General features: G+C 48.3%; 8 protein-coding genes and 1 non-coding gene across 9 annotated transcripts; 7 read left to right on the top strand and 2 right to left on the bottom strand.

Moving 5' to 3' along the window:
- Window positions 1-51: 51 nt before the first annotated feature.
- GL50803_006752 (Rhodanese-like protein) lies at window positions 52-411 on the top strand (the record flags this gene model as incomplete). The annotated part of the gene is made up of 1 exon (XM_001710090.2): window positions 52-411. The coding sequence occupies one exon, from the start codon at window positions 52-54 to the stop codon at window positions 409-411; it is 360 nt and encodes a 119-aa protein (XP_001710142.2).
- Window positions 412-500: 89 nt separating this feature from the next.
- On the top strand, window positions 501-3,581 carry GL50803_006751 (uncharacterized protein; the record flags this gene model as incomplete). The annotated part of the gene is made up of 1 exon (XM_001710089.1): window positions 501-3,581. One exon carries the CDS (start codon window positions 501-503, stop codon window positions 3,579-3,581), a length of 3,081 nt encoding a protein of 1,026 aa, XP_001710141.1.
- A 19-nt stretch (window positions 3,582-3,600) lies between these two features.
- Window positions 3,601-5,982, top strand: GL50803_0014290 (uncharacterized protein; the record flags this gene model as incomplete). The annotated part of the gene is made up of 1 exon (XM_038045754.1): window positions 3,601-5,982. One exon carries the CDS (start codon window positions 3,601-3,603, stop codon window positions 5,980-5,982), a length of 2,382 nt encoding a protein of 793 aa, XP_037901856.1.
- A 29-nt stretch (window positions 5,983-6,011) lies between these two features.
- On the bottom strand, window positions 6,012-6,632 carry GL50803_0014289 (uncharacterized protein; the record flags this gene model as incomplete). The annotated part of the gene is made up of 1 exon (XM_001710087.1): window positions 6,012-6,632. The coding sequence occupies one exon, from the start codon at window positions 6,630-6,632 to the stop codon at window positions 6,012-6,014; it is 621 nt and encodes a 206-aa protein (XP_001710139.1).
- Window positions 6,633-6,690: 58 nt separating this feature from the next.
- Window positions 6,691-9,252, top strand: GL50803_0042368 (Spc97 / Spc98 family protein; the record flags this gene model as incomplete). Its single annotated transcript, XM_001710086.1, has 1 exon — window positions 6,691-9,252. One exon carries the CDS (start codon window positions 6,691-6,693, stop codon window positions 9,250-9,252), a length of 2,562 nt encoding a protein of 853 aa, XP_001710138.1.
- A 27-nt stretch (window positions 9,253-9,279) lies between these two features.
- Window positions 9,280-11,235, bottom strand: GL50803_0038394 (Ankyrin repeat protein 1; the record flags this gene model as incomplete). The annotated part of the gene is made up of 1 exon (XM_001710085.1): window positions 9,280-11,235. The coding sequence occupies one exon, from the start codon at window positions 11,233-11,235 to the stop codon at window positions 9,280-9,282; it is 1,956 nt and encodes a 651-aa protein (XP_001710137.1).
- A 16-nt stretch (window positions 11,236-11,251) lies between these two features.
- On the top strand, window positions 11,252-12,688 carry GL50803_0021603 (Ankyrin repeat protein 1; the record flags this gene model as incomplete). Its single annotated transcript, XM_001710084.2, has 1 exon — window positions 11,252-12,688. One exon carries the CDS (start codon window positions 11,252-11,254, stop codon window positions 12,686-12,688), a length of 1,437 nt encoding a protein of 478 aa, XP_001710136.2.
- Window positions 12,689-12,788: 100 nt separating this feature from the next.
- GL50803_0016592 (ABC transporter family protein) lies at window positions 12,789-19,553 on the top strand (the record flags this gene model as incomplete). The annotated part of the gene is made up of 1 exon (XM_001710081.1): window positions 12,789-19,553. The coding sequence occupies one exon, from the start codon at window positions 12,789-12,791 to the stop codon at window positions 19,551-19,553; it is 6,765 nt and encodes a 2,254-aa protein (XP_001710133.1).
- A 76-nt stretch (window positions 19,554-19,629) lies between these two features.
- On the top strand, window positions 19,630-19,712 carry GL50803_00t0003. Its single transcript has one exon. It is a non-coding gene; the product is annotated as a tRNA-Leu (tRNA).

Raw genomic sequence — 19,712 nt, 5'->3', positions numbered from 1 at the left:
GAAAAACTTAGATTTACACTTCAATGTTTCTCCTGCGCAAAAGTATTTCAAATGAGTGAAGACTACAAGTTCACGAGCATTGAGGCCGCTGCCTTCAAGAGCACCCTCGAGAAGCACCCTGGCGCCGCAGTCATCGATGTGAGAGATGTTGACTTTGGTCAGGACGGCGGAGTGCTCAATGGCAGTATGCACGTCCCTGTCAACACGATCGACGCTAATCCGGACACTGTCCTCCAATTCAAGGACACCCCAGCGTGCTTTGTCTACTGTAGGTCATCCGGCAGGCGCGCCCACCGCTCGGCCCATGCAATCCAGACAGCCTTTCCGGAGAAGCCCGTTTATCTGGTTAAGGGCGGGATCCGCGCCCTAGTGCAAACCCTCCCAGCCAGCGAGTTTACTCAGCATGAATAAACGTGTTCTGTGTGATGCTTGCTAGGAGGTTGTGCGGCTATTGGATGCTGCTGCTCTAGCTCTGTGAACAAAAAAAATTGCGTTTGTGAATGAGACTTCCCGTTATAGCGTACGACATAGCCTCAAGACGAAAGGTTTTGGGGACACAGCGCACATACTGGAGCACCTATGATGCTCCTGCCTCACAAGCACATGCTATATCCCCCACGTTGGGATTGAACAAACAAGAACGTCCTTTCACAGATAGGGACGACTTCAAAAAGGGCACTGATTTTTTGCGTGCGCTCTTAGAAAGAAGCTCTCCTAGTGGAGGACTGGATGCTAGCATGGTGCCCCTCAGTATTCTACTACAACAGGGAAACGTTAATTTTATGGCGGAATTTGTGTTTCTCGGGCCTTTGTCTGACGACAGGGCTCAGAGGTACTACAATGAGTGGCGGATACTTACTAAACAGACACAACTGCAGCTGTGGACAAATCAGATTCCGGTGGAGCAACGAATTAATCTAGCCAATCTCATGATAGACTCTCTGGGCCGCGCAACTCCGTCAGCCTTGCAGCCTCTTCCTTCTGTCCCTGCACTATTGACCCTGCCTCTGATGATTCTAGGCTCTACAGAGCGAGGGTTCCCTGTTAGCTCATATTCTAAAGAGGATCTATCGGTGTTAGAATGCCTTAGGTCTATTATTATCACCCTAATCAGGTGTGGAAATCTCCAAGATATCGTTTTGTCGACTTTTCTTCAGCCTATCAACATCTCTTTCTTCAAACGCTTATTGTCTGCAATGCATTATTCAGAGGTCTTTACCATTTTATCCGAGACACTTTCAACTACTCCTAGTTACTCTGGAACAGTTGCTCCTATAACTACGATTCGTAATGCACTAGTGAAGGAGCGGCTGCTTAATACTCTTATGGGATTTATCTATGGACAGAATCAAGTGCGAGGAATGGAGCACTCGCTGGCTCTCTCCTCTGCTGAGTTTCTAATGGGTTTTTTACTTTCGGCCCCGGTGCCTCTTCAGAGGACGGTCTTGATGACGATAGCGCCAGACTGCATAAAGTGCACTTTTGATGTAGCGACCATCACCAGCCCAAGCACACCAGTGACGTACAGCCTTCGTCTCAAGCAGCTGGGGCTGTTCACTGTGCTTTGTTTCTGTGTCCTTCTGCAAGATGCCGAAGCCAACCCCACCCTGGTGTCACCTGACTTGGCATCTAAGAAACCGCTTGGTGTGACGACTGATATTGACCTCAGGGGTCGCTCGAAGAGCAACAAGCCAACATCTTCAACTAGCACGCCTTGGCTGGACGACAAGGATAAGCCGCTTAACCCTCTGTTTCAGTATTACCTAGAGGCTGTCGTTTCCTTCTCGAATATTTTATCTAGCTGTCTGCGCTCTGGAACTGTCACAGCCCAACTTTTGATAATTCTCAAAACGTTTGCACTTCTATTGACCGTACGGTCCACTCCAATGAACACAAATGACTCTTTTTATGGGGTATTTGGGTCGACCCCAACCGACTCTAACCTCGTTAAGCTGTTGAATTGCTTCTTATCAGGATCCGTAAACCCCAATATCACAGGCTACAGTATTCCAGCCCGTTTCGCTTCTGAAAAGACAATCACTAGGAATATAATGCTTAAAATCTGCTTTGAGTTAGAGCGCACGGGGTCCTATCGGAACCTTATAGAGCTGGCGCGATCTAATCCACACAACTCCATCCTTCATTCAGCGGTTGCCCAAATCTTTCTCAACACTGCAATTCTAGGTTATTATAGCCCCATACTATTTAAGTTTCTTCTGCAATCATCCAGATTAAGCGAGTCCCTTAGTGAGATGACGTACATTCCTGCGCCGCGTCGAACCTCTTTTTATTGCTTCTGCAAGGGAATCGTCCAAGGGTTAATCAACATATCGACAGGTGCCACAGAGACACACATCCTTTCTCGCCGCTTGGCAAACCTCCCTCTACTGCAAGGCATTTATCAAACAGAGAATCAGGTTATTCTGGCTACTGCACTGTCTGGTCTTGCTGTGTTCCAGAAAAATAGTCCAAACGATACCAGGTCGCAGCTTGTTGACACACTCATCAAGGACTCGGGGTTAGTAATCTACTCTAAAAATGTGCTAGAACTTCACTCCTTACAAGTTGCTGCGTATGACTTCAACCACAAGCAATTTATGCAGAAGCTTGTGGCTGCAAAGGCTGCTTCACCAGTGCTTGGAGGTAGCCCTATTGAATCTTCTCCTCAGACAGGGGGCATGACTGCTGCCCGGCAAGGACAGGAGACTGGTTCGGAAAGGTCTAGGAACTGGCGCGCAAGCACTCCTCTACCAAAAAGGAGAGATGCTAAAGGTAAAAGAAGCTCTCAGCCGACTTCAGCGCAGCCTGCAAGAACACCTTCTGGGCCTACAGCCACCATTGCTGCTCCTGCCGCAGGTCCTAGTACGGCTCCGCCAACCCTAGGGCCATCAAGACAGCTAAGGCCTCGATACGAAAAGACTGAGATGCGAGGAGAAGCTACTCCGCAGCTATCTCAGACAGAGGTCTTACCATCTTCGAAGACTTTCGCTGGTGCTCCTGTGTCGAGCGTATTTGCTGCCAACGATGACGTAGAAAGATTCAGCCCCAATACAGCACCACCCAAGCAACAGCCTTTGGTTTCATCGCTAAGCCTGGATTACAATAGTAGGATGACTAATCCTCAAAACTATTCGCCATTAGAAAGACAATATCCCGACAAAGTTTCGCCTCCCATGATGTACACCGTCACCAACAGCAACATTCAGGGGAAAATATCTGACAGATTGTTCGACTCGTCGATAAAGGAACGCCGCGCCACATTCCAATCTAGTTCTAGAACAGAGCAACCGCGACGCGGAAGTACGACAGTAGTGGGACCGAGTGGAACAAGCACACAATACTATTCAGCAAGAGGTCTGGGTAGGAACTCATATAACAGTTCACAAGCATTATACACTACTTCATATGGAACCCCTGACTCAACGATGCACTCCACCAGGAGCTATGACGGGCTGCCCATAAGCCGTACAGACTCTCCGTATCCAGAGTCCGGGTCATTTACAAGCCGGGCCCCACAGTCCTCAGGCTCGCTCACGAGAGGCTACACAGATCGGAGTACAGACAGATTTGACCAAAAGTAAATCTCGGATCATCTCAAAAATGCCGCAAAAGGAGCCCGATCGGATAGAGAGCGGCTATTGTATTGTTGGAGAAGCCAAAGCGTACCTCCAAGTACCCACCTTTGGCGGGCTTCAGAGAATGACGGTGAAGGAGCTTCTTTCTGTTCCTGCCATAGAAAGACTTGTCAGCATAAAGACCGGCAACTTCTTCTCCAAATTTGCAACTAAAGAGAGCGTTATTGATCTGGTGGCGGCCATAACAATGATCCCTCTCTGCTTATGTGGAGGGGTAGTCCAAATATGTGGAGAGCACATCAAGGATACGGTAGAAGCCAGAAGTGCCCTTTTGATTCTTAAGGCATCAGAAAGAATTACTGAAGGGAGATCTAAGAGTAGCCTGTTCTCTTTTCTGATGGCCCCTGAGTCTCTCTTCTTTGACGCCATGTTCACGGCCCTTGACTATATCACGAAGACCGTTACAGAGGCCAAATCTCTCAAGGAAAGATATATAGTAACAAATCGGTATATGGATAGTCTGGATGCTATGATGTTGTCCTTGGAATATATAGCAAACACGAATACCGGCACAGAGATTCTCTTAGATGAGTTGACGAGACGATATGCAGTTACTGTCAATTCTGTTCACTGCACTTGCATCCCTTTGAATCCCTTTTTTATGCTACTTGATATAGCGTATGTCAATAATTTTACAGGCTCTCTACTTTGCAAATGCTCGCCAGTAGCTAAGTCCGTTGCCACAAAGATTAATGATTTTCTATTAGCTACATACTTTATGGATATTGTATTTTATTATCTTTTACCAAAAGACCTGCTTGAAGCCTCACAGAGTTTTCCATGTCCATCCAATCCGTTACATTCTCCTCTAGTAAGCTTCGTAGAGGTGTCTACTTGGTTGTGTGCAGGACCCGTAAAAGATGGGCAAGCCAGGAACGGTGCACAACAGGAAGTGGACGAGCTGAACAATCACAAGGCACGTTTGAGTGGCGTCTCTCCTATCACAGAGGATGTGCTAGCGAATGCAGTGGAACTCCTCTGCCAGATTATGGCCAGCGGGAGTATTCTATTGATAGGATCGATCGCGCGCTATCTTCCAACTGTTGCCCGCATCTTGTTCTCACCGGAGCTGCTGTGTATGTCTTCACTTCATACTCTTAAGCTCATGTGTACGTTTTCCTCTACCTCTGTTAGCATGATTCTACGTGCTCCAAGGCTTTACATTGCCGAAGTCCTTGGCACTGATGAATCAAGGTACGATAGCATTAGTGTCGATACCGATAGCAAGGGCTCGTCTGCAAGGTTCTCTTTACACAGTATTATTGAACAGTTGGCGATTATAGCGATATCAGGGGAGAAAACTACACGCACAGACGGCCATTCTAAGTCAGCAGATACAGCTAGAAGCGGTGGTCGATCTGGAATAGGAAGCATCAGGCTCGGTCAAGCACTGTTTCCAAGTGAAGTAGAGACGGGGCTTGTTCCCATATACGATGCGTACATAGAACTGTTGGCACAGTTTCTTCAACACCATATGCCAAGGATGGTCTCAGGGCGACTTGATTCTAGTTACCTGGCACGCATATCCGTGACAATGAAGCATCTTGCCAGTGTATTCTGCATTCTCGATGACATAGGAAAGATGCTCTATCTTGCCACCAACAGCGCTTCAACAGAAGCCCTAGTTTTATATGCTGATGGAGACAGCCTAACTAAGAATGCCAGATTCGATTACCGTTACTGTGGACACATTCCGTACTTGGGTACAATAAGTACAACATGTCCAGAGTCCATAGATCTTTGTGAGACATATCTGATAAAGGGGAGAATCATCTCTCCATCTCCCCTTAGCATTTTTGCATGCGCATTTCCTCCCCCAGAAAACGGAAAAAACCCGTTGCTCACACTTCAACTCATGCTTTTTAGCATCACAACAGGTCAACAGACTATTATAAAACACTACGCTACACGAATCCTCAGTTCTATCATTATCTTCGCCACTGACTCCGCGAACCTATTCAAGAGGGTGATATTGGACAGTAAGTTATTCGCCTTTCTACCATCACTGTCCCTCAAGAAAAACAGAAATCCATTCTTTAACCTGGTTTGCGAGACGCTCTTGAGGGTGAGTCTTCGGTGCAACGACACGTGTTGGAGACTCTACAAAGAGCGGCTGGCTGGCTACTATAGGAACAAGGATATAGACACTAAACAAGATCTAGCCTATCCTCTTTCACTATCTAACATAAGCCCTCCACCTGTGGATGAGGACGCCGGTCAGATTGCCTTGATACGGTTCCTTACAGATTCTCCAGACTTCGTTACCTATGTGCAAAGCGTTCTAGAGAAAAATCATGATAAGTACATAAAAAGTAGAAATGACGGTCTAGATCTATCAGTAAATTAAGTGTATCGGTCTTTACATTCCAAAACATACTAAGGCCGCTTGCTTCGCTTAACGCGAGCCTCTTCTGACTGCTTTACGTGCCGGGTGCTCTTTGTAAGAGCGTTGGGGTCTATCTCTCCGGTCCTGACTCCTCCACCGGGGAGACGCCAATCCTTTCTAGAATTCGTCATTTCTGGATTGAAGAACTTTGGAGGCTGTATTGTGCTTGTGCTGAGACAAGGAACTTGGACAGGTATTTGGTTAAGCTTGCGGAGAACCCCGTGGAGCCCGCTGCCGGTGGGGTATCCCTCCCACGCGATGGAGCCGTTACCATCGAAGACAAACGCAGTTGGAATGCCAGTGACCCCTCTGTTTTTAGCAAAAGCCTTGACCTGTGAGTGCTTATCTACGCATACATTGATCCGCTTGAGAGCGGAGTGGGCTCTAATGACACTCCGGACCACGTCAGAGGAATCATAAGAAACCGCGGCGACAAAGACATTTGGATACTCGGTATGGAGAGTGTGAAGGATAGCAAGAGCCTTCACGCTTATCAGTGAGTAGGTTGCAAATAACTGAAAATAAACAGGCATGCCTTCCTCGTACTTCGACACCTGAGTTATGAACTGCAAGCTAAACACGTCTGGAAGTGCATAGCTCATTGGCAGCATTCTATGGGTGGGCGTCAAAGGCTCACTTTTTAGTTTTCAAGGTCTGTCTACTCCACCGATGTCGGCCCTTGGCTCCACTACAACTGGTCCCTACGAAACTATGCACATTCTGGAGAAGCACGTGCCCGATATCTTCATTGCAACATGCGGCATTCCATCGCCTGTGGTGAACCATGGGCTTAAGCAATTTAGTATAAACACAGACCTCCTTCCACTGTTCAAAGCAGATCAGTCTTATTTACAGCTTCTCCTTGAGGTAGGGCACGCCGTTTTCATGATAGACGCGTATTCCCTCTTATATGCCGCGGTAGTGGATGGCACGCTGTCCCACACCACTGATATCTGTGTCGATGTGGAGCTGCGGTCCTTCTTCTCCTCTGTTCCAGCAGCGTATAAGGAGGGAATCCCAAGCAGAATTCTTGGCGCATTTGCCCAGGGGCTTTCTGACCTCACTACCTCCTCTCGGCTTCATGTGGCGTCGCTGTTTGAAGACTGGATCCAGAACCCAGCCGATAGAACACTCTATCTGCAAACTTGCATAAAGGTTCGGCACGAGGTCAGGTACGTCGTCTCAATCCTCTCAGCTATCAATCAACTCCACAAGCAATCCATTGACAATCTTGCTTCACAAAAAAATGACCGTGATAAGTACAAAACGCCCGTGCTCATCCGTGGAATGCATCTCTATAACTATCTTTTGAACCTCCTCGGCAAACATGGCAAGGACTACGATGATTCCATTCTTCGCATCACTCGACCTGTGGCCCAGGAAGTTGCATCTATGGTATACTCGTTTTTATCAGATGGATATCTGAATGACCCCTATTCAGAATTTTTTGCTGTCCCGGTGGACCTTGGAGACGATGCATGCAATCAGAATGTGTTAGATAGTAAGCTCAAGGAGTTTCTGTTCCGCTTTGATGCAGAGTGCTACACAGCCGCTCTCGATCGACTGTCTCCTCCCACGTATGTTGCGGTTGTAGCTCCAGGATGCTCCTTGATAAAGAATCACTTTCCTATCTATTTTAAATCAGATCATGCCAAGCAGATTGTTATGATAGCTAGGTGCGGTAGAATATCTGGGGTCAACCGCGAATCCAGGCATTTACTGGATGAGCTACGCAACATAATAGCACTCAAGGACTTTCAAGTGTTCGATCGCATAAGCTTTGACCGATGTCTTAGCAGATTGCTATGCTTATCGAGCCAGTCTCTCTGGATACACCTCTTACAAAACGGAGTTCTCAATCACATCAAGATGCTCTTCGAGATAGCTTTCCTGAGGCAGGCTGATGTTGCACAATGCATATGCGATGGTGCGGAGCGTGCTTTGAAGACACCGACAACGACCCGGCTAATGACTCGTGCATTTAACATAGCTTTGGAGAAAGCTTTCAGCCTCTGTTATAGGTACACACCCGCTGTTTCCTTAGACTTTGAGAACTTCTGTGAGAAAAAGATTGGTACCAGAGAAGCTCCTATCTTTGCTCCAAGCCAAGATGGTGTGGAAACGTCGGAGTCAGTAGATTACCAGATGCTACAATTCATTGTAGACGACTTCGCAGCCAACGATATGGCGGTCTATGACGAGCAGAAGGAGCTCCTGGGCCTCTTTGAATTAATCTACACAGAGTATAGACCCCAACACGAATTCATTGCCGACCGCTTCCTGTACAAGCATGGCAAGGATGATGGAGATCACAAGGAAGAGCGGCTCTTGACTCCTCAGCAGATAGAGCTGCTCCCAATGGACCAACAGTTCAGGTACAGACGTAAGCGTTCGATGAGGCAGCCCTTTTACGACCCAGAGCTCTCAGTGTACCCTCATCTCCAGCATAGCAAGCTTGAGGGATACTCAAAGCACTTTCTTGCCATCAACAACCCCATCCTCCGCCTCCTCGTGTTGAAGTACTCCTGCGACAACACCATCGGGCTTCTTTTATCTCCCCATTATATTCAGCTGTTATCCAAAATGTTCAAGGTACTACTCTCACTCAAGTACACCCAGAGTGTTATAAAGTCTACGTACCTCTTGTGCTTGCGAAAGACATCTTCATCGGCTGTTCTTACTAAAGCGTACGGAAGAAATAGCATAGGACTCAGGCTCGCACCAAAGTATACTGAGCCATCCGCCTTTGGGCTCCAAGTCTTGACCATAAAGCTCATACCATACACTATCACACAACTCCTTCTCTTTTTTGATCGTCTGTTCTTCTTTCTAGAAGTCCGCCACCTTGGGCCTAAAATATCTGAATTCATGACCAACATAACACAAATCTCACAGGCATGCTACAAGGAAGACGCCAATGACGGAAAACTTCTAGGTTTTGTGCACGCAAATGATCTAATGAACACCTTCCTATGCACCCTAGTTGTTAAGTTCTTCATGAAGGACGATAAGATAAGTGCAATGCTTCGCTATCTATGCGAGCTGTCACAAGATTTCTGCTCTTTTATTAGCAGAGCAGCCGACTCTGGTGTTCTCTGCAAGGGGATAAAGGACCATCTACGTCCCCCATCCTCTGAGCAACAGCACTTCTATGCGCAACTTCTGTCTTATCAAAAAGAGATTGGAGAAAGTATTTTGGAATTTGAGGACGCTATTAAAAACAATCAATAAGCTAGATTGTACGCTAAAAAGTTCTATCTACTTAGGCATGTGCTTAGCAAGCTCATTGATGACAGCCTTATCGCTCGCTAAGTCTATCGCTTGCCGACCGTCTGCAAGCCTGGCTGTGGCCTCTTGATGCACCAAGACCTTAACTGAGTCTAAGTTCCCATTACTCGCTGCAAACATTAACGCTGTGTAACCGTGCCCGTAGAGAAACTCATCGTTTGTACATCTTCCGGCTTCTTTGGGAGCAAGTAGACGCAAGCAATCGCATGCGTTAGCCTGGGCCGCTTGCATAAGGGCCGTCACGCCGTCATCGCGCGTTAGGTTGGCTTCCTTGTCCATCAGAATCTTTACCAGCTCCACATCGTTAGCACGCGCTGCGACCATGAGCGCGGTTGTTCCCTTGTGCCTATGCTTGCTATTGGTAATCATTTTTGTCTCCTTTAGAGATAGAACCTTGGCACACTCATATGACTTGGCCGCTACGGCATACATCAGTGCAGTACGACCCTGATTATCACCCTTACATCCCTCTTTATCAAGGAGAAGATTGACTATGTCTGTATGCCCGCTTTCTGCAGCATACATTAAGGCTGTTTTCCCGTCCTTGTCCCGCAAATTTGCCTGGAAAAGAAGTTGCTTTGCTTGATCCACCTTGTTTTCCATTGCTGCTCGCATGAGTGCAGTAGGGTACCCAAATCGAATATCTTCCAAGGCCCTCAGTAGTGACCGGAGGGTCATTTCAGCATCTTCTGTAGCTTCTGAACCCTTCAATGCTGCTGCGTTGGGGCTTGGCTGGTGCCTATTCACGGGAGAGCTATGTGGAGTGGTGCCAGATGTCAGCGATATCTTAGACAAGTCGGAAGACTCCAATAACCGGTGCGACTCTTCTGTGCCTCCACCAGTATCCTTGACCTGCTGAACTAGTGAACGAACTGCAGCCAGCAGACACGTCAGGTTTTCCTCTGACAGGCCAGCTCTGTCCTCTAACGACAGCCTCTTCGATATGCTGGCCAGTGCTCTTATTGGATCTAGGCCAGTAGCGCCGGTAATGCTATCATCCACATTCAACTTTGCCTTAAGGCTCAAATTCTCCGCTAGGGCAAAATCGAGCGCCTCTTTTAATTTTTCATACGTCAAAGAAACTCCACCATCTGTCTGCACTCGCACAGTATGGCCAGGAGCAAAGCTGCACACCTGGCATGGGACGTCTGGGCCTGCTCTTGTCAACACAGCCTTGCACCCTAGGCACTTACCAACTGAGCAGTTTCTCCGCAGCAGCACCGCCTTCAGTTGCACAATCTCATTCTTCAGTGCACTGGGCAAGGACTCTGCATTCTTCAAGTCAGTTTCTAACTGGGAAACCTTACAGGCTAAGGAATTACAATTCAAGCACTTTGGCCGTAAAAGTAAGTCTTTATATTGCTCTAAGTAAGTTCTGCAAAGCTCGGAGCCTTTTGTAGTGCGGCCTTTTGCAATCTCCAGGCCCCGAAGAAAGTCTGCCTCAGTCAACTGGATATTCTCAGCAAAGAGCGGTATAAGGGTGTGAAAATCCATAGAAACCAGGTACTGAAAGACCGTGGCAGGCCCGTCTGGAGCATCCTCGTTAGTTGGAAGACTTGAGTTCAATGAGTACGGTACCAGCATACGCAAGGTGTCGAGGTCTGCAACATCTATGGCCACAATCAGCGCAGAACGGCCGTCGCCAAGTAAAATTCTGCCTTCCATTTCAGCTAGATAGCTTACGACTTTATGGTGCCTGTTCCTCACTGCAAGTGATAACGCTGTCTCGCCACTGACTGACAGTAATCCGGCTTCTTCCGTGGCAAGGATTTTGACGGCCTCAAGGTCACCGTACATTGCTGCAATATGCAACGCCGTGAAGCCACTTTCGTCACGGCTCTGCTTATACTTTTGGAGATTTGTCCGCAACTTTCTATGGTCCATGCTGTATACAGCGGCGAACCACTCCGAACGGGCGGTGGACATTTTAAAATTGAGTTTTATGGGTGCACTCAAGTACCTGGACTCGTACCTCGGGTCAAGCTCTAAGGATGCATTGGTGGAAGAGTGGTTCCAGGCCGTGGAGTCCCGTAACTATGAATTCATAGAATGCCACAAGCAGCGGCTTAAGGGTGTTCAAGATGCCTTCTTGAACACTGCCCTAATCGCCGCAACAAGAAATAACGACCTACGCATGATAGGAATTCTTGCAGCTGACGAAGCCACCATTGTTAATGCAAACCGGCAGACAGCGTGCATGATAGCCATTGAAAACGATAGCCTTAAAGCCTTCTACATCCTCCAGCCGTTTGAAATGCCTGAAGAATCGCAGAAGGCAGACGCCAAAACAGCTGTGCGTGACGTTACAGAGGGGTTTAACTACTTTATACCGATTCTTTCGCAAGATGTGTACATTAAGTTCGCCACCGCACACTTGAAAGTCCTTTTTCATGCACTCACCACCGGCCTTCTATGTACAGTGAAGTACATCGTCGAGCACAAGGTGAACTGGCGGGATTCATACACTAAAGCGTGCATAATGGTTAGCCTTGCATATGGTCACTATCAGATTGCAGCATATCTCTTACGATATTGCGTCGACATAGGTGCCCTCAGTGGCTGTGACCTCTACAGATCGATTCAGTTGGACGATGACCTGGGGTACCCCCTCGCAGACACGGCTTTCGCGGACACACTTCTCCAGCCAGCCATCGAGAAAACAGGAACCATTCTTTCACTCGTTGAAAGTTTACGAAAGAAGCATGCAATCTTTGCGCCCTCTACTTCTACCTCGGACTTCAAAGACTCCCGCGACCAAGAGGAGATCAAGATCGCCGCACTAGACAAGGAGCTGGAGTTCGAAGAGGCTAAGAACAGGCTCTCTCAGCTGGAGTCTCTGGCCAGGGTGCTGCACGACGAGGTGGCGCGAATGGCTACTGACAATGAGACCATGAAATTGGCGATAGAGGCCACGGTATCAGATCAAGACGCTCAGGTAAGCATTATGCAGCTTACGGCAGAAGTATCTGACCTCCGCAAGGAACTAGAGCGAAAAGAGAATCTTATCAAAGAAATGAAGGAGCGCATAGCAGCGTCAAGCGTCTACGATACAGTCTTTCTTACGACTTCTGACCTCCCACATCGACCACTTGGAGGAGGATCGTCTATGGATTCTTCTCAGATCTTGCCAGCCCAAAACTTAAGCAAGAAGCACGCAAGCAATGCCAGGACTTCGAGAGGAGCCGCAGGCGCAGGTGCAAATGCTGACGTCGTTGTCGAACTAGGTCACGAACTTAACTTAGCAAAACTGGAGCTTGATAAACGCCAGGACGAAATAGATGAGCTCATGGTTATAATACAAACGTTACGTAAGGAGCTCCGTACTTACAGACCGCAGGTGGGGAAGCTCTCGTGTTTTGACAAAACTGAAAAAATATAGCATTTATACTTAGAAAAACACAGAAGGTAAATTTATAGTAAATAGCAAAGGCTTTCATGTTGCTCAGCTTATCATAAACCGGTTTAAAAAATTTGTCGGCATGAGGACGCGCTCTTTATACACGTCGCAATACAGGGCCATCATCTTCAAGCAATATGTGGACATGATCCAGGGGGGCTGGCTGATACTTTTCCTACGCTTTGCTTTGCCTCTGATCCTTGTGCTTGTACTCTACTTAAATCCTCTGGTTGCCTACTATCAATCATCTGATAATCTCAAACCTACTATCTGGCCAGACGAGGACATGAGGGTGCCCAAGTGCTTTGTCCTTGACGATGCCAACGGCCGCTATGGCTTCGGGACGTTAATTCCTGATCAGACACGCAATTGCAAGACTCTAGGCTTCTACCCAGATAATCCATACGTGAGAAAAGTGATGAAGAAAGTGGCCGAGCAGTCGGGGCTGGATTTTGACACTGACCTCCAGGGCTTCAGCACCAGGGTCGAAGCAGAGAACACCCTGCGGCAAGATCCTAAACACTTTACTTTTATGATTGGCTTCGATGCTCCGTTTGAGAAGCAGGGCAGTGGCACCTCTGGTGGACAAACAGTTCCCTCATCCGACAAGGAAATCCTCAGTGACCTGTCTATCCTGATCAACTATAACCAGACTCTGCTTGCATTTCCAAATTTCTATGCCTTCTACCTGCGGGACCAGGTTTCCATGTCTGCATCACGTGGCATGGCAGCAACGGTGCCTCTTCGAGTTCAGATGGCGCTGGGCCGAGCTATCCTTCTTGTCTCAGAAGGAATAGGCGTGGACTTCAATCCGCGATTGACTCAGCTGCCGTTTTTCGGTCGTGACGATGATCCTCGTCTTCCAGATGAGTTTATGAGCAAGTTCTTCGTAATTACCGTCTTTCTAATGCAGTTTCTTCTCTCCCTGAGCAATTCTATTGCAGAGAAGGATTCAGGCAGGTTCGAGTCTCTCCGTCTCATGGGCGTTAACGATTGCATATACATTCTCGCCCAATTCTCATTCCAGTTGCTCATTTTCATGATAACCTGGCTTCCTTATTTCATCATTGCATATATGATGCCTGGAGGAACAGACGTATATCCTTGGATTGACCCTGTATCATTTCTAGTTTTCAATATTATGGCTGCGGCGACGATAACTATGTTTGGGCTCTTCTTCAGTTCTTTTCTTGGTACTATTAAGCTAGGGATGTCCATTGGTTTTGTAATGGTCGCCGGGTCGTTTGTTGAGACAATGGTCTTCACTATGACAACCCCTGAGAGAATCTATGATCCCACATTCATAAACCAGTTTGGGGCATTTCTTCTTCAACTTCTGTTTCCCTTTACCCCCATTATTCAGACAACTCTACAGATGGTTGAGACCGCTATGCCCACCTCCGATGCCAATCCGAGAACCTTTGAGATGCAGCTGGTTTCTCCGAAGAACCCGTGGACGTTTTCAACCTGGTTCACTCGCGGTGAGTCGTCCCCATGCCTCAATCAGCCAGTCGATAAACAATCAATTTGCACATACAGGGCTCCTCCACCGGTAGTTTATCTTGTGTTTATGCTGCTGGACACTATCCTGTACTTCCTGATCACGTGGTTTGTCTCTGAGGCCGTTCCGAGTCACTCAAGCCTCTGCAGAAAACCATGGCAGCTCTTTACAAAGGACTATTGGAGTACATCTGGTGAAGGGTACTCTCTCAGCAGCATACTGGATGATCGTGAAAGCCGCTATCGTCGACGTTTAGCCAAGCGTGACGCATATAAGAAGGCTGGTATAACCAACGCACACACAGTGGATTATAGCCTGGATGACGAGTATCTTCCACTCGTGGACGCTACTGGAGACGTGCTGGAACGTGCTCCGCATACCTTCCGTGCAACGGCACAGCAGCCTGACGGGACTGAGAGCCTCTGCTGCGTTTGCTTCAGGAAAGCTAGACGACAGAAGGGCGAATCTGACTTCCTCACAGGTCGACAGCCTGTTCCAGGCTCTGTGTTTGAGGCCGTTCTGCGCTCACTACTTCCCTTGGACTCCAAGGTCTCGTCTGTGCTTCGCCATACTATGACAGCTAGCAATCTTAAGAACACAGTTTTAGTTACACACCACCTGCAGAAAACGTTTGTCCGCAAAGCCTGCAGTGGGTCGAAGGAAGACAAGAATAAGGTTGGCAAGTATCACTATGCAGTCCGGGGGCTTACAATTCGCATCTGCCACGGACAGATCTTTGGCCTTCTTGGCCAAAACGGGGCTGGGAAATCGACGTCAATCAATTGCATCATTGGGTCTTTGCATCCCGACAAACCGCCCAAGAACCTCTTAGAATCCCCTCTCTCGGCTCGCAATCCCTGCATAGGTAACGGCTGGATCGACGACTACTCTATTCTTTATCAGATGAATCACATACGTCGCAAAATAGGGGTCTGCCCCCAGCACAACACAACACTTTGGCCCGGGCTCACTCCGGTTCAGCATCTTAAGCTCGTATGCTTACTTCACAACATCCCTGAGTTTGAAATACCTATGTTAGTTGAGAAACACCTGCGACAAGTGGCTCTTTACGAATATCGTGACAAGCCGTGTAAGAAATTCTCTGGCGGCATGCAGCGGCGCCTCTGCATTGCCATCGCCACGTGTGGATACCACAAGCTGCTCCTTTTTGATGAAGCCACAACAGGGACTGACCCCGAAACTAAGAGAATCGTCTGGAGCGCGATCCAGAAGACAAGCCGCAATCACATGAATGTTCCCGTTGTTACTGGGAGCGCCAAGGGGAAGGATCTTCACGTTAAGCGAATTCATCGGCCACCCCCGGGCATCCTGCTGACTTCTCATGATATGACAGAGGTTGACTACCTATCTGACGAGATTGCAATCATGTCTAGTGGAAAGGTCATCGCCTCTGGCACTTCTCTAGAGCTCAAGAGGCTCTACGGAAGTGGTTATCAGTTCACCATCATAGCCTCTTCAACAAAGGCAGCGAATGTTATGTCCGAACTAGTTAAATACTGGCTGCAGCAATCGTATCCAGAAATCGAGTATGTTACCAAGACGACGGACACAGCTGACTTTTTACGTGAAAAATCACAGCCACGCATTGGTCTGATAAATCAAACAGGCCAATCGTTGGTATATTCTGTCAATTTAATGGCTGAGTATGCGCTGCCTGGGTTTATCCTGTTTGTGGAGACACATAAGACGGGAAGGCATACACTTGATGAAAACTCCCAGGAGATTGTTCGTGACATACCTTCGGTTGGCTCTTTGAGCCTTGGGGATAATAGACTCGGGTCATTAGGGCCCCTCGTGGCAGATTATCAGCTAGAGGGCACGACTCTAGAGGAAGTCTTCATTAAGCTAGGAAAAATCTACCAAGCAGGCGTCTTTTCTCAAATGGATAAGTATACCAGCCAGCAGGATGCTCTTCAGGGTGTCAACATAAAGGAACTTGCAAACCTTTCCTCTACTCTGGACCACACTTCTCCCTCGAACATCGATAACAAGCTGCCAAATCAGGGATCAAGCGCCCTCGGGGAGGACCAACAGTTGCCACAGCATGCTACTGATGTGAGTGTTGACAGCGATATGAGTGACCCTGCGCTTCTGAAGTACACTGACGCCGAAGCGCATGATACATTGATAAATGGAGAGGAGATTCGCATCGAGAAGTTTACCCCGGAAATGATTAACGAAATTTTAAACCCGCGGAGAGTCCGGCCGCGTGTTTTCACTGCGCTCCTGACGAAGATGTATCGGTACGATGCCTCCACGAAGATGGGGATATTCTCCGTGTTTTTCCTCCCGGTTCTTCTTATTATCTTGGGGTGGATCCTCTCTGACGTATTTGTTCCCTGGCTAATGGGGCTTCTGAACTCCCTCGCACAGAGAGTAGCGAGTCGATCTGATTCCATATGCACTGTTTGCCGCATGCTCAAGAGCTTTGGGGGTTTCGGGTACATAGAGGACTGCGATGGCTATGATACCTTTGGGGAGCCAATGGCCTGTCCTGCTAGCGAGAGGTTCATAGGCAAGGTCAACTCCCAGCCGATCATTTGGCTTGGAGGAGGTACCATCTCTGAGTCAGAGGTTCCTGACCTCTTGCCTAATGGAACTGACTTAGGGACCAAGAGCATTCGTTATAGTAACATGATGCAAAGGCGCGGTGGTACAGGAAGGATATATGTCTTCGATAAGACAGGGCGCTTTGGGTCCGGAATTGATGAGACCATTGTCCTCCAAGACGCCTTGCGCGGCCATCGAATGGTGTATTCTTACAATCTAACTGTCAATAATACCACCATTCCGTTTTCTTCTGTGGACTACAAGGTCTTCACAGTAATGGGCCTTCCCGTAAGTTCGTCGATCAAGAACCAGGTAAGCGTGGCCATGTCGTCCTTCATGAGCACCAAGTTCGACAGCCTCTTCACCGATCTTTCTACAAGTGGAGGGACAAACTACCTTGACTACTTCTCTGTGAAGCCCCTTGCCGTACCTATGTACACATCAACTACTACTATCTCGGACGACTTTCAGCTAAAGCCCGACTTTTACTTTGTCAATGGATACTCTAAGTATGACACAATTGATACCCTACTGGACGAACTCTTATACATTCAGCGCAGCGGGGGGATACCTAGGCCAGAGGGAACCGTGTACTATGATCGTTGCTACAGCGAGCCTGTCGAGTGTGGCAACCTTACCAAGAGAGTGTACGTCGATCCTACCGATTTGGCTACTATACAACAGTGTTATAATTACGTACTTAGCAAGGTGCCCTTGGCTGTTCTGGAGTTTGATACAGCGGAATCGTACTCAGAAACAGGAGGGATCAAAGTACTCAGACCCGTTATTCACTCATACTTACCTGCTAAGTTAGGAAACTATCCTTATAAACGCTTGACTCTGCGGTTAAGGTTTAATACGACGTCGATCGTGCAGCGGGCAAAAGAGTTTGGGATTAACGATATAATGAGTATGCCCGGAACATCAGTCAATTCATCCATCACTCTCCCGCCTGCAAAAGCGCCATCTATTATTGAGGAGACATCGCTTTTGGATACGCGGGCCATAACCATCCACAATGAAGTGCACGCCAGATTAGTCGAGGCCATTGCACGCGCAAGTTATGGTATAAGCCCTGCTGCCTCGTACACAAGCCCTGCCACGTCTATCAATATTCGCTTTGGATTACAGCCCTGGGACTGGGTCTGGACCTTCCCCATAACCTCTGGCGAGGACAAGATGAAGGTGATGCTTGCACTTATTATGCTAGCCCTTGCATGCATGAGCATGGTCCCAATGCACATGTTCCCCGTCGTTCTGGACCGTCAACAGGGTCTTCGACAGATGTTCAAGCTAAACGGCGTGCCTACCTGGCTATACTGGTGCGCTAACTTCATATACCAACTCTGCTTTGCGGTGCTGGTATATAGCGTTATGGTGGTGCTAGGCTACTTTGTTTTCAAGCTCAGCCTGCTTAGGAAAATGGACTTCGGCATGATTCTGCTGGTCTTCACGGCAGGAGCATACGGACAACTCACAACGGCGTTCCTCTTCTCCTTGTTCTTCCCCAATACTCAGCTCTCAACACTCGTCGGAAATATCTTGATTATCGTACTCGCCATTGTTTTAATGATAGAAGGAGAGGTGCAGACAGAAAACCTTCTCTGGTGGTACTTTTTCACCCCCATGATGAGCTTCGCAGCAATCTTGGGTTTTGTGGGCTGGAGCGCACAGGACTTCAAGAGCTTCATGAACTCCCCCATGCGATGGCTTATCCTTGGCATGTGGGTTGAGGGCACAATCTTTTTCCTCCTGACAATATATTTCGATTACATCATTCCCAGAGAATCTAACGGCGTGCCTCTTCCTTGGAACTTCATATTTACCTGTTGTTGTAAGAGGAGCAAGTCTTCCAATGGTGCTTCTACATTTAACCTTAACAATGCTGACTTAGTGTCGATCGCACGCGATTCGCAGCTTACAAATGGCAGCGCGAGCACACGGCTTGTGCTGACTAAAGCAGTTCCTGAAAGCACCGACCAACTCTTAGCCACGGCTACGATGCTCACCGATGTTTCCACAATCACTGGCATATCAGCCTTGGAAGCAGACTCTGTTGAAGGGTGCCGGTGCCAAACGAGCCCCGGTTCCCTGGTTGGATGTGGGATCGAAGAAGAAACAGATGGAACTTACCTTGACTCCTCCACTTACGTTCGTCCTCCAATCAATGTTCAGCTGAATGCTATGCCAACACATCGGAAGAAGGCTTTGCCCCCTCCGCGCACCGGTCGCGACTACGCAGTCCGGACGGGCCAGGCCGAAATGGACATTGACGTGCTGGCAGAGCGACAGTACATGTATAATGGAATTAGGAGCACTACTCCTGTGATTGTATGCAACCTGCAGAAATTTTATCCACCTGCATTTGTGGCAGTCCGAGACGTGAGTTTCCACCTTCCGCGCAGCACATGCTTTGCGTTTCTGGGAAGTAACGGGGCTGGCAAGTCCACGACCATATCCATGATGACGGGGCTCATCAAGCCCACAAAAGGAACGGTAATCATAAACGGGTGGGATGTGCGCCGAGACCCCAGCGAGATATACAAATCCATCGGGCTCTGTCCTCAGCATGACGCATACATTCCCATTCTGAGCGTCCGGGATCACCTGACGCTCTTTGCGCGTCTACACGGCGTTTCGAAGGCGGACGAGAAGAATGTCGTTGAGAAGCTTGCATCCTTCGTCTATCTCTACGATGTCTTGGACCGGCAGGCGCGTCAGCTCAGCGGGGGGATGCGCAGGCGGCTGAGCCTTGCATTGGCGCTGATCGGGTAGTAAACACACAATCTCTGACAGAGTGAAAAATAAGAGTACGCCAGAAAGTGCGTGTCTGGTGTGTGTGCGCGGGCGCGCCAGTTTGGCCGAGTGGTTAAGGCGATGGATTCAAGTCCCATTGGTTGCAAGACCGCGTGGGTTCGAACCCCACAGCTGGCA

The sequence above is a fragment of the Giardia intestinalis genome, chromosome 3 (assembly GCF_000002435.2).
Source record: "Giardia intestinalis strain WB C6 chromosome 3, whole genome shotgun sequence".
Classification (NCBI taxonomy): domain Eukaryota; phylum Fornicata; order Diplomonadida; family Hexamitidae; genus Giardia; species Giardia duodenalis.
Note: the sequence above shows the minus strand (reverse complement) of the source record. Positions and strands in the feature narration are given on the sequence as shown.